The sequence below is a fragment of the Clytia hemisphaerica genome, unplaced genomic scaffold (assembly GCF_902728285.1).
Source record: "Clytia hemisphaerica strain Z4C2 unplaced genomic scaffold, Clytia hemisphaerica genome assembly, whole genome shotgun sequence".
Lineage (NCBI taxonomy): Eukaryota > Metazoa > Cnidaria > Hydrozoa > Leptothecata > Clytiidae > Clytia > Clytia hemisphaerica.
The window spans coordinates 105671-119674 of NW_027103882.1; the positions used below are offsets into that span (position 1 = coordinate 105671).

At 35.7% G+C, this 14004-nt stretch overlaps 2 protein-coding genes across 2 annotated transcripts in view; one reads left to right on the forward strand and one right to left on the reverse strand.

The window, feature by feature from the left end:
* Window positions 1-14004, forward strand: part of LOC136808480 (uncharacterized) — a 209915-nt gene that overhangs the window by 35627 nt on the left and 160284 nt on the right. The gene's annotated exons all lie outside the window — the stretch shown is intronic.
* Window positions 482-7764, reverse strand: LOC136808471 (mediator of RNA polymerase II transcription subunit 26-like). Its single transcript, XM_067065001.1, has 3 exons — window positions 7563-7764; window positions 7342-7416; window positions 482-2658 (listed from the first exon to the last, which is right to left on the reverse strand). The coding sequence occupies exons 1-3, from the start codon at window positions 7623-7625 to the stop codon at window positions 1663-1665; spliced, it is 1134 nt and encodes a 377-aa protein (XP_066921102.1). The 5' UTR covers window positions 7626-7764; the 3' UTR covers window positions 482-1662.

Here is a 14004-nt window from a genome sequence, read left to right on the forward strand (position 1 = left end):
TATTAAAACATTCACTTACTTTCTTATTCGTGTATGCATTACTGTTCCGTTTCGCTCCGGTATGATTTTCGTTACGGATCGAGTGTGTTCATATTGGTTTCGAAACGTTTCGGATCAAGAAAACGGAGTAGTTCCGTTCCGATGAAAAAAGTGGAGCGAAACCGTTTTTTTTTTTGCTTTGTAACGTTTCGAATTTTGATGTTCACACTTGTTTCGGAACGGAATGCAACCGTAACATCTGAACATGGTCTTATTCATGATATGCATCACTGAAATGTCTTCGACATCACACCTTAGTTCCAACAGCTGATTTGTTGTAAGTGACGTAAAATCAGTCAATACATTACTTGTAACCAATCAGCTGTTGGGTCCGTGATGTAATGTTAGAAGGACATTGCAACGGTGCATATTATGAATTGTGACTTTCGAAAACTGTTCTGAAGGTGATAGCATCCCTGGAAAGAATTGAGGCATCCAAATATTAATTTTGCTTTCAAAATGATTCATTTGTTTTCTTTCTGTTTAAAAATTAGTTCTACTAGACCCTGTTTCCACAAAACGAAAAGTAGTCATATAATATGGTGAAATTTCACGTTGCAAGATAAAGAGATAAAAGGACAGAATTGGGTGGTTTGAGATCATTTTAGCCTAAAGAAACCTTTTCTAGTCCTGAGAGAAAACCTCCAAATATGTTGATCTCCATTCTTTCCTCAGCTGCGACATGACAAGAAATCTCTTAATACATCACTCACAGGATTCTTCAGGGGGAAGTTTTCTAGCTAAAATCTAAAAGTCGTTTAAAGAATAGACTAATAGTTTGACATAAAGATTTATGGGAGTTTTGCTCAGAAAGCATTCTACAGGTCAAAGATCTCAAACCATCTAGAGCCATCCGTTTATCCCTTTAACCAAAGATTTTATCCATTTTCAACAGTGAAAAATAGAGATGTATAAATCTTGCGGCTATATAAAACACAAAGGAAAACTCTGGTCTAGAAGCTTATTGTTTTAACTTTTTGTTAGCTTTTCCTTTGTTAATATCAAAAGATAAAAATCGATTTGCACAGTTTTTGATCACGTTACCGGTGTTCCTCTTGGAATTGGTTTGAGATTTAATCACATAATCAAAAAGCGAGCAAAACAAACTAATTTCTCAAACGCAAGTTTTTAAAGTAAGAAGCAATGGAAAGAAACAAAAGGCTTCCAGACCAGTTTTTTTATACGGACTATGGTTACTGTAAACCAAAAATTTTAAAAACGTTCTGAGTTTCCTGTGGAAAGCTTTGAAGCAACGATTTCGGAAGTGTTCGTCATAAAACTGTAGTGACTTTGTGTGTAACCATAGTTGATATCATCGTTAAAAAATTTCCAAAAGTTCCAAAAAAAACGAAAGTTTAAAATAAAAAAACTAATTCTCCCGATTTCGCATTTGCCCAAGTACTCCTCTTCAAAAAAGGCAAAATTTCCACATTCAAACATGAACAAAATTAGTGTAATTTCCAGCAGTTGAGACAATTCGATGTAGAATATGATCAGATCATAAAAATCATGAATAATCCAGTCTGGTTGCGTTTTTTAAGACAAATAATGTGACAAACTCATCATCTGGTGGAGACAAGGTCTGAAGTAGTAGAAACAGTAACAAAAGGTTAAGAATCTCTCTTAGTCAAGAATGACATATGGCAATACTGCAAATTCCCCGTGGTTAACTTCATCCGTCCAAGTACAAAAATTATCACTGTCATCATATAACCCATTTACACCATCGGCTACAACACTTGGTGAAGTCGGATTATCTACATAATCCTTACGATTCACTTCTAAATTTTCCTCCTCAATTGCTTCAAAAGAGCTTGGGCTTGGAGGCGGTGGGCTATGTAAAATCTCTGGAGGTTTATCGATTGGTACAAATTTATCAGCTGGTGATAGTTCAGTGGGTGAAAATTCATCGCTCAATGTTCCCTGATATCCAGAATCTATAGAAGATATCCTGTCCTCTTGAATGCGAGTATCTGTATCCTTATTATTTAAATCAAATTGTTCTTTTGCTACTTCAATACTGTTTTTCTTATCAATGTCGTGAACACCATTCTCATTATTAGCTTTCGTTTTATTGTTTTGGTTATTAAGACTACAATTATTGTTCCTTGAATCTGGTATAGTTTCTTTTGAATTAGTGTGATTAGTAACCAACGGACTTGGTGTATTTCTTACATGTTTCTTACTCAGAGGACTGGATACGTTATTACGAGAGGATGGTCGGCTGTTACTACGTTTTGGTGATAAAGTAGGTGTCGAGATTCTGTTGGCGCTCTGTGATGTTGAAACACGAGGTGACGACGTCGAAGGGCGAGGAGAGCGTGTGTGATTTCTATTAGGTGAGGATTGATGTTTTCGCTGTGCTAAACTTGGAGACTGAACCTTCGGCGAACTAGTCCTCAATTTTACATCTTCTGTATTATTAAATTTACGTTTTACACCTATTGGATTATTTTGTTTAGTGTTTTGTTTCGCCTGAGTTGTATCAAGCCCATTATTGGTTTTTAGTTTTTCAAGATCTTCCTTCCATTTACGAATTAATGTTTTTATACGTTTTGCTAGCTCGTTGTTTTTCACTTTCTTGCGCAAATTGTTCATCTTGAGACCAATCCCAGTTTCCTGAAAAAAGAATAGAAATTATAAGTTTGATACTGATTGGACTTACTTGTGAAAGATTTGTATTTTTTAACTAATTGTTCAATCGAAAATTATTTTATATATCAAAGCAAAAAAACTTAGTCCCTAAGAAATATTTATTCATTTTAATTTTAATTTTTTTCAGAGCCCCTTGACTTCTATATTCCATACCCTATGTATCTGTATGTATTACAGTGTAGCTAATGGGTTTTGTGATATGGATGGAAACCATAGGATGACCTCATCAGTAAAATCACCAAATTGAATCCTTTTCACGGCTTTCAATTTAAGGCTGAAAATTTAGCAATTGAAAGATCAACAAGGAAAAGGTGCTAAAAGAATTGCCATGTGCTTAAAAATCACTAGCAAAATAGCTTCATGCGAGAACGGGAGAGTTCAGATTTAAGCGTATTATAATATAGATATGCATTTTTATATTTAACCATGGAATCTGATGGAATTATTATAGACTCTGGAGTAACATCGAATGAAATAGTGGAGAGCGAAGTATTGTCTTTCCGCTGTTTTAGAACACAATCGATATACAGGCTAGGATAGGCATGATATGTTGTGTAATGTCATGTTGATTAATTAAAAACTCCTGCATCACAACAAAAACATAAAAGTATAATTGGTAAAAGCATGCTTATATTGAATATTCTTTGTTATTGTTTTGATGTTGAAGTTTTTAATAGACCTTTTCGCTTTTCGATCTGCCATCTTGAATTACTGTATATGGAAAAATTCATGAAACGAAAAAAAACATATGTAAGTTTCAGATCAATGTTTTAGTTTGAGATATGGCGTCATTTTGCTGTGCTACCTTCAACTACTCTAACTTGGGACTATCTGACAAAACATGGGACAATTCGGCCACTATTTGACCGAGCCTCCAAAGTCATTTGATTTGAGTTAATGAACAGCGTATTAAAAATACAAGATTTCTCTTTCGCACAGAGTAGGCTTTTAAATCGAAATATGAAAAAAATCCGTAGTGGAACACACGCGAATGGTTGGAACGAAGACCAAATTAGTAACAAAACAATGAAGTGTGTGACACGTTTGACGTCACTCACGCGGCAAGTTACACACTCGTTATTTGTTTATCACATTGGGTGATGTGCAGCAGGCGTTCTCTAATTCTCCAATCAGCGTCCGGTCATTTTGAATGAAAACAAAAAAGTTAAAAAGGGTGCGCTATCATTGAAAGTTATCGTGACATGTTATGACAAAAAGTATGATTGATAAACTTGGTGAAGTTATCAAAACAAATTTGTTGTCAAAGAGATTTAACAGTAAGTGAAAATACAGGCCAAATATTAACAGCCCTATGTTTTGACGAATTGTCCCAAGTTAGAGCAGTTGACGGTATTCCCAGGAGAATAATTTACAGCTTGAGTTTATGTCTAATGTTATGGTTTTTTAAATGGCTGTTTAGCTATGAGATAAAAGATAATTATTTCTGGTTTTCAAGAGAAGCAAATTAATTAACCTTACTTCTAGAGAATTATATTTAAAAGGTTTTGTTTTTTTTCTTAAAAGGATTTCGTTTTGTTTCAGAAATGCTCTAAAGCAGGCGCACTAGCCCATGGGTAGTGCGGCAAGAAAGATTTAAAAAAAAATTGAAAAAATGAAATACATGGAATAAAAAAAAAAATGTTTTTATAATAAATAGAACGTCTCTCTATTCTACTATTGTTGAGTTACAGGAGGCTCTGGGAGCCCATTCTCGCAACTATAGATGCTTTGAGTACTCTCGTGTACCTAATAGCTGGGGGGGGGGTTGGAATAAGCAGGGGGGGTTGGAAAAAATCTCAAAATTTAATAAGCGGGGAGGTTGGAATAAAAATGTCCTGGGTGGAATATGTTTGAAAAGGAGGCTAATATAGCAGAATTAAGACAAAAAAGGGAACTTTCAAAAACATTTTCCCAAAAATTAATACGGGGGGGGGGGGGGTTGGAATAAGAATGTCCTGGGTGGAAAATTTTTGAAAAATTAATTAGCGGGGGGGACGGCTTTTAGGTACCTGAGAGTAAGCATCCCGTCAGCACCTTGAACTGACTACCCAATTCCCCTCACATGGCATGGGTTGACCCGGGCGAAGGTTTGTTCACTTGCCAAGTGAACCGTTGTGAGTGGGAATCAAACCTTGGTCGCCTGTACAGGAATCAAGGTTGATGTCCACTATACCACAACGCCTCTTTACGTTTTCTATTCTATAACCAAAACATTCGATTGAAAATTTGTTCAAAATCAACTTTGCTAATTTTTTTGTTTACAAAAGCAATAGAATGTGAGGCCACATCTCGAAACAGCCGAAACATCTTTCACTGGTTTGGAGGATATTGTTGTGTAAATAAGTAGCTTTAATTTATCTGACTCAATATGAAGACACTACCAACACTCTGATCTAAAGCTCTAAAACAGCATCTAGTAACATGAAAACCTGAATAAGATTCTTCATTAGAAATCAAAACTATAAAGTGCACTAACACACATCAATTTGTCAGATCTTACAAAATTAATAACAGCACTGTCATCTCATCATTGACAATCAAACAAACGAAGAGCCTTGTAAACATTCCAACAACTTCCATCTAAATTATCTGGCGTAGCAAAGTTCTACCATTTTAGCGCGTTACGTTGAGCCAAGAATGCTCACAGAACACACGCAAGCTCCCGCACGGGTGAAAAACTTTAATCTATCAATCACTTTCTCAAACACAGAGTACGCAAAGCAATTTTAGCTTTGCTCAAATGTACAGATAATGGGTCCTAGTAACTTTTAGTATGAAATATATTGATAGATAGATAGTGCCGCAGATCATCAGTGGATACTATTCAATTATCATTATCCCTTGATTTTCATTTCTGGAACTTCCGCAAATAAAAGGAAAAATAGAAAAGTTGTATTTTTTACTGCTCTTTTTTCACAAACTTCAAAAAACTGATTTTTGTCCCGCTTTCATCCTTTTACCCCCCGAATATTATCTTTAATAACAACAATTATCTTTTTGCATAGGTTTTGCATATTTTCCTATTAAATCTCACCACCATAATTTTTGCATAAAATTCAATATGGAGAGCAAAAACCCAAAAGGTCTATACTTCAACATGACATCGCACCTTAGTAAAATGTCTATCCACTTAACGTAGATGGCTATTTGAAACAAAACCCTTATTACTACCAAGAAAAAGACAATATTTGATTTGTGCTGGAGTTTATAATTATCCAACATGACATTGCTTTAGCAAAAGTTCTATTACTTATTGATTCTAATATGAGATTCTTTATTTTTTCTTATGCCTTAGGGGAGCCGTCCATATTCATTTGACAACGCAAAACATCAAATTGACGTTATGAGGGGGTGGGGGCAGTTACATCAAAATGCCTTGGAAATGTCAATATGAAAATTGCGTAATCAGAGAACGTATGTCTCGCTCATTATAAAAAGGCTGACACAAACTTTCAATAATTGGATTGTAACATTGAGTTAAGTCTCTTTGTTAAGTCACCAGGGGGTAAATAAAACAGACCTTGATACATTTATCGTTCGTTTCAACTCGACGATTCGTTTAAAACTCAGCCTCCTAAATATTTGGGGTAGGTAAAATATGTACAAAGAAATTCATACTTTTCCAACCCGGCAAATCTTTAAAAAAGAAGCGAACAATAAAATATAATTACCCTTTCCAAATAAACCTCTTCGGTGGCGAGCGTAGTCTACTCTGACGTAATTGTAAAACTTATGTGATGGGAGTAATGTAATGTTGTTTGGGGAATTTTGAAGTTCTCTGGAATTTCGATTCAGGTTGATTTTTTATGACTTCTAATGGTATTTTTCTAGCGAGTTTGATTACTCTGTTCTCACACTTATGTCTTTTTTTTTCGCATCCTTTTCCGTGATTACTTTTATTTATATTTTTAAAGACAGGTAAGAAGGCATATTGATGTAACTGGGGGGGTTTTCATAAGTTAGGTTGACGTTATAAGAAATCAAAGGTATACCTTTTTGTGGAAATCGCGAATATTTGTAACCACCAACTACACTACACTTTATAAGCTGTCAAAAATATATTCGTGTATGAATTACATGAAAATTTGCTGCTCGCATAATCCCATTGGTTCGCGCTATGATATCATTACATCATATTTTCATTGTTTTTTGCGCGATTGAGCGAACCACATCGCACAAGTGGGCAAAGAAGGTGGTATGCCTAAAGCACGGCACCGACCTAGCGCCAAGTGGAGCTTTTTTTCAAATAAAGGTCATTAGTTAAAAGAGCACATACACGCACGGGTACAACCAAGTACGGACTTTGCGACGGAACGGGAAAACTTTGATGAAAAAAAATGGCTACAACTTTTGGTATACATTGCTTGACGTTATCTGTGTGGGGTGGGGGGCTTCAGAGCATAACGTCAATTTGATGTTATGCATTGTCAAATGAATATGGATGGTTCCCCTTAGCAAAAAGTCTATTACTTATCCTGATGATGGTTCCCATCGAGCACAACTGCTTGGCATATTGGAAGTAATAGTGTTCCTTATTATTGAAAGTGGATGGGAATAAAAAAAAAATCCTAAAGTCAATGTAACATTTATATAGGTCAAAAAAAGTTAAGTTTTTCTGTAAAAGTTAAAATAACTAGAGATGTTTACCTGCAAAACCTCTGCAGTGATAGTTATTTTCTCTAGCCAGGAAGTCATTTCGTTTACAGCTTCTATGTTCAACACCTGAAGTGAGGAAAGTTGAACATTAAGGGTTAAGTAAAATCCAAAATGGCGGCCATTTTCAAAGTGCTAATTTTGAGGTGTTTGAAAAATTTCGAATCTAGAGGAAGCTAGGTAGGTATTCAGAACAAAAAGTACATAAACATTACATTTCCTTCTTCGTCAATTGCTTTCTTCAAACGGGCTTTCACTTCTTTGGCAGTGGGAGGCATGAATGCCAATACAAATTTTGACTTTCTTCCCTTGTCTTCTTCGTGCGCCTCGCACAGTCAGACATACTGTTTCTGAAATCTTTGACATGAGCCTCGGAGAAATTCGGAACGCAGACACTCGGGAACTGAAGCGAGCCAATGGTGCTTTTTACAGAATTAAAAAAAAACGGTTGCATTCTGGGAGATTTCCAAAAAAACAAAAACAGTGTTACAAACTTCGGCCCCAGACTACCGTAATATAATATAAAAACGAACAAGATTTCGAAGTAAAAGACGAAGAAGATAGCTTTTATTTCTTTAATATCTAAGGTAAATTTGTATTGATTAATGCTTGGGGATTTAATTTGAAGCATTTCAATACGGCAGGATGTGAAAATTCGGGATTAGCGATTCTTAGAAAAAACCGGGAATAAAGTGTTTCGGCTCTGCGATGGAGAGCAGAAATTTAAATGGAAAGGTGTATTTGTAGCAAGAAAGACTTTTGATGATATATATTTTGTAATATTTTTATATTCTTTGAATAAAATTATAAATGAATATTTTTTTTGAAAAGATTTGCATACTAGCACTATTTCCATCCAAACGTTTTTGAAAATTTTGTCAAATTTAGTTATATTTTGAAATTTTCACAGACATAGACTAGACTGAGCAAGCACCGCTTTCGATAAAACGGAAGCGATCAAAGGCTTGTTTGTTTACATGCGTAATTTTGTTCGATGTCAAGTACAGTCAGACCCAATCGAAGCGAATTTTGCGAATATTATATTTGCTGTTACATTTATGGAATGTAAATTCACGGGAAAACTAGGATATAACATCAGAGACTCTGGAGTTACGAGTTAGTAATGTTCAATCTGGCCGTGCCCGACATAAAAGAGATGATAAAAAAAAAATATATTTCAGCAGAAGCTCCAGGCTCCAGTACGTAGATGCTCCAAAACTTTTAAATGTTTAAAATGTTTATAAAACGATTCTTTAGAGTTTCCTACCTATCACACACAACCAAAAGTTCAGTAGTTTTACTATAATTGGTATGATTTCTTTTCATTTTTTAGTCATTCTTTCTACTTTGACATATTGATATTTTATTTTGGGTAAACCTCTCGTCAGCTCGTCCAGTATGGATTTCGTGTAACTAACGCCGAATTTTTTCGGCGTACAACTGAAACGTTTTTGGCGCATTGGCGTAAGGGTACTTACAAAGATTGTTTGATTTTCAGTTGGCGTAAAGTAATAATTCCAGCTCGGCATGAATCGAATGACTCCATAATCCATCAATTTTTAGCTTCCGTTTGGCTAAATTTGCTTTCGCTGGCTTGCCCTCGCGTCAATTTATTAATTATGTTGGTGCATGCGCCTCTTTTCCCATCTTGCACCCTTATTGAAAAATTGAATGTTGGTACAAAAGAAATTTTGCTTGGCGTGAGGCTTGCTGCACAGAAAAATATCTTTGGCGTGAGATTTCGTGGAATCCATACTGGCCTCTCGTGTAATAAACCTTTCTGCTGATGATAGGGTGGTCAGGCCAAAATTTTCCTCTCAAATTTTGGAAGAAGTTATATCGGATCGCCCAAAGTTACCTTCATGTTTTTATTATATTTTCTTACCTCTGATCCTGTCTTTCTCTTTTCTGACTGTTGTCTGAGTTTCTGAGACTTAGTTTCTCAATTCTGACTAAGTTTTCATACCTGTGCTGTATCATATTTTGACCAACCATATTATCGCACTGTGCGGGGTTCAAAAACCACCATCAAAGAAATACCTTCGGATTCGGAAACCAACGCCTTATCCGTTGTAAAATCACGCAGTTCATAACATATTATACTGAACTAGCAAAAGACGGGGGAAACGTTATTATAATATGGGTAAAAGTACCCCTTTTTTAAACCTGACTGAAATTCGAGCCGTTGCTAGCAACCCTGCGGGGCCCGAGGCCATGTATGCACCCGGCACAGTGACAAGCCGTTACTAGCAACCCTGACCCTACCTAACTGTTGAATCAATTCCAAACAACAAAACCCCTGGAAACACAGATTCCGGGGTGACTATTATCAGCGATCCGAGGATAAGAAAAAAAAAAAAAAAATGAAGGTAACTTTGGGCGATCCGATATAACTCACTCCTCAAATTTTGAAAACCAACTAAAAAGTCCTTACCTTTGTGAGAAAAATGACAGTTACATCAAAATGCCTCGAAAATGTCAATATGAAAATTGCGTAATCAGAGAACGTATGTCTCGCTCATTATAAAAAGGCCGAGACAAACTTTCAATAATTGGATTGTAAAATCGAGTTAAGTCTCTTTTGCTAAGTCACCAGGGGGTAAATAAAACAGACCTTGAAGCGAACAATAAAATATAATTACCCTTTCCAAATAAACCTCTTCGGTGGCGAGCGTAGTCTACTCTGACGTAATTGTAAAATTTATGTGATGGGAGTTTGACATAGTAATGTAATGTTGTTTGGGGAATTATGAAGTTCTCTGGAATTTCGATTGCATTTATTCAGGTTGATTTTTTATGACTTCTAATGGTACTTTTTCTAACGAGTTTGATTACTCTGTTCTCACACTTATGTCTTTTTTTTTTGCGTCATTTTCCGTGATTACTTTTATATATATTTTTAAAGACAGGCAAGAAGGCATATTGATGTAACTGAATGAGGGGTCATTTGTTAAAATTGGATAAGTAGTTCCAAAGTTATTCCATTTTCAAACCACAAAAAAAGCTCAATAGTGATAGCCATTTGAAAAATGGTGGTCAAGGTCGACGGTGGTGCCACGAATTCCGAGGGGCCATTTTTTCACCTTGATGTCTAATAAATGGTATATCTTTTTATTGAAGGTAGGTAATGGGATGAGGTTTTTTTCTTTGTTTTCTCTGATAAATTCTGAATATATATTTAAAAAAAAATAATGAACAAGTTTGGAGTTGTTAAGGATAAGTTGTGATGGATGGAATGTTCTAATTTTGATTTTCGACTTGTTCCACGCAAAAAATCCAGACGAGTGCGCACCATATCTCTGAGATCAGATCTTGATTTTTTTCTGCCCACAACAACACGCTGCTATAAAGTTCTAAAGGGATAGGTGAAAACAAACAATCTGATGAATATGCTATCTCGAATTCATTCGGAAGGAGCATGCTCTTCTAAAATGACTGGGAATGACAACAAAGCTGCGTGATTGTGTTTAAAAATGGGCAGTGTTCCATCTAGAAGACCATTACGCCGTTCATTAACTCAAATCAAATGACTTTGGAGGTTCTTTGAAATGGTGGCCAAATTGCCGTCCCATGTTTTGTCAAACAGTCCCAAGTTAGAGCAGTTGATGGTACCTCTTTGTACCTCTTTTTGGCTTCTGCTTGAACAGCTCATCCAACTCGTTGAGTCCGATGCTTCAACAGTTGTGAGGAAGGTGTCTAAGTGTTTTTTGATGTTTGAATACTTCTATGGGGCAGTTTGTCAAATCTCTTATTGGTCTGGGAAGGGTGTTGAATAATTGAGGGCCTTCTTGGGAAAGACTTCCCCTCCAGATATTTTTGTGTTTAATATTGACAGCTTTTAGATTGCAAATTCTCCTCAATCTCTGATTTATATGAGAGGAAATGCCTCCTTTACTTTCGTCATAATCAAAATTCGGGACGTTGCCTTTAATGACGTTCCATATATGAATTATTTGATACCGCTCTCTCCATCTTTCAAGGCTATGCAATTTTACTGATTTGAGTTTTTCCCAATAATTAAGATGTCATGGTATACTGCAATTGCAGTAGTTTTCATTCGTGGTTAGCCTACAAAGGCTTTTAACGGCTACGTATAATCCTGGTTGACAAAGATAAACAAACATCGACTGTAAAAAATTGTATGTGAAGATACCATAAGGGAAGAAATTTTCGCGAGAAGAAATTTTCGCGGAATTTAATTTCGCGAATCAGAGTTTCAAAATGGCAAATTTCGCGGAATTTAATTTCGCGAATGAGCCGATTTCAAAAGTTTCACGGAATTTAATTTCGCGATTGAGAAGAAGTTATCAACTTAGATTAACTTTTAAGCATCACGGAGTTGTTTATATTTGTTTATATTTGATAAAAAATACACGTTATAATGCTTAAAAATCAATTGTGTCCATCTTTTTTAGTAACACCTGGTCAAAAACAACAAAATAAAAGAAGAAGAAAAAAAATTGAATTTCGCGGAATTTAATTTCGCGATTTAACAATATTGGTGTGTTTCGCGGAATTTAATTTCGCGAATTACGCCCCAATTCGCGAAATTAAATTCCGCGAAAATTTCTTCCCTTAAGGTAGCTTTTCTTTAAATTAAAAGAATCTGATCTACGGAAAAAAATAATTTGTTTGTGCGTTAAAAAGATATGATAAATTATGTACAAAAATTGCCTGTTTTCTCCTTTAAATCTTGAATTCTGTTTCTTGAATATACTGCAATTGAAAGATGTAAAAGTGACATTTATACCGCAACTGCAGTAAAAAATTAAGCTTTTACCAAAAGAATTATATAAAGAGGTCTAATTTCAGCCATTTTCAGCCAAATCAACTTTTTATCTTCCTGATGCTTTGTGGAAACTTAACCTGTCTATCCTACTGTAACATTCCCGTATGATTCTGATGTACTTGACTAGGGTTGTCAAACCGAGATAAGACGGGGTACTGCAATAAAAAGGTGGGATAAAATGGCTTCAAATTCTACATGGGAGATTCCATTGGAAAGTCTATACATTGCTGCAAAGGGAAAACACCAAAGGGATGGGAAAAGGATTTTTTTCATTTTCAGATTTTTCTGATTTGACAACTGGGTAGTCTAAAATTTCTAGGGGGGGACAACCCAGGAAGAAAGAGAAAGAAGATGGTTGGTTTAACAGCGACTTAATAAAAAACGCAATTGAGTTTTAAAATGATAAATTCTCTTTTAATATTGACCATTGGGGTGATATTTCAGTTTGTTGCATTTTTGGACCTACCTCATAGGTCCTATAAATAAACCCATGACCAGGGCTCGAAATAACGATATTTAGGTGGTCGGACACATTGTCCGATCAAAAATTGATTTGGGTCGGACATGTCCTAAGGCTTTTAAAGTAAAATGGGTCGGACATGTCCGATTGATTTTTATGTGGGGTATACTTCAAGTCTAATACAAGCTTCTGATAGAATTTCACATTGATCACGAATAAGCTAAACAAATGCCAATTAATTGTCGGAAGCCCATGATTTTTACTTGAAGCATGCTTTCATTTGTTGAGAAAAAGCATCACACAAAATGAATATCTAACACTAATGATCGCAACTTTGAGAGTTTTTGTGTGTAAATAAAGAAGTTCATAGTTTGCACCCCCCCCTTTTTAATAGGGGGGGATGCCAACTTTCTGGAGGGCCTTTGTAGGGGGGGTACCGAGATCTGCCGAAAAAACTAGGGGGGATGGGAATGTAGGGGGGGATCAAATAAAAAAGGGGGGGTTTGGAAATTTTGGTCAATTTTCTAATCAAATACAAATTGTCACAGTTATATTCTGTCATTGTTGGCTCGTGACTATAATACTTCATACTCTTTCTTGTTGATAATTTTAATGGTAGGTGGGAAAGCGAGTTTCCTTCGAAACGGATTTTCTGTAAAAAAAAGGGGGGGATAAGATTTCATTACAAAAGGGGGGGATGGGTATATAGGGGGGATGAAATAAACCTAGGGGGGTTCATACCCCTCTGCAAACTATGGAAGTTACTAATTCTATGTAAATTATAATTTCTTTTGGAAATATCACAACGCATCTGACAAATTTTTTGAAGGCACCGAAAGTAATTGGGTCGGACATGATGTCCGACTAGAATCGATTTGGGTCGGACATTTCAGCAATTGGGTCGGACAATGTCCGATGTCCGACCGTTATTTCGAGCCCTGCATGACTGTTTATGTCAGTCTACTACAAGCTTTTCACAAAGACAGAGGGCAAAATTCTCTAAAAACTGGCTGAAGCAGTTTTTTCACGAAAATTCTTTTTGTCAGATTTTTGATATTTTGTGAAATAACTTTTTACATTTTTAGGGAAAACAAACAATCCTTGCTGAATGTGCTTTGAATCTTTTTGTCTGCATTTTCTTAGTATTGCTGCATTTTCCCTATTTTCTTATACACCAATCTTAAGGTAGGTCCCTTCAGCATGTAGCTTGCCACACTTGGTTATTTTTTACTTTTTGAATTTATCTTTTAGAAACATGATTTTTACTAGAAATTGGGTTCATAAACAGTATACAAAGTTCTACCCTCTCAGACTGATTTTTGTCTCTGAAGTTTTTCCGTCACCAAATTAAAGAAAATTCTGCAGATTTGAAGAATTTGGCTTAATCTTTGTTTAAAGTTCATTTCCA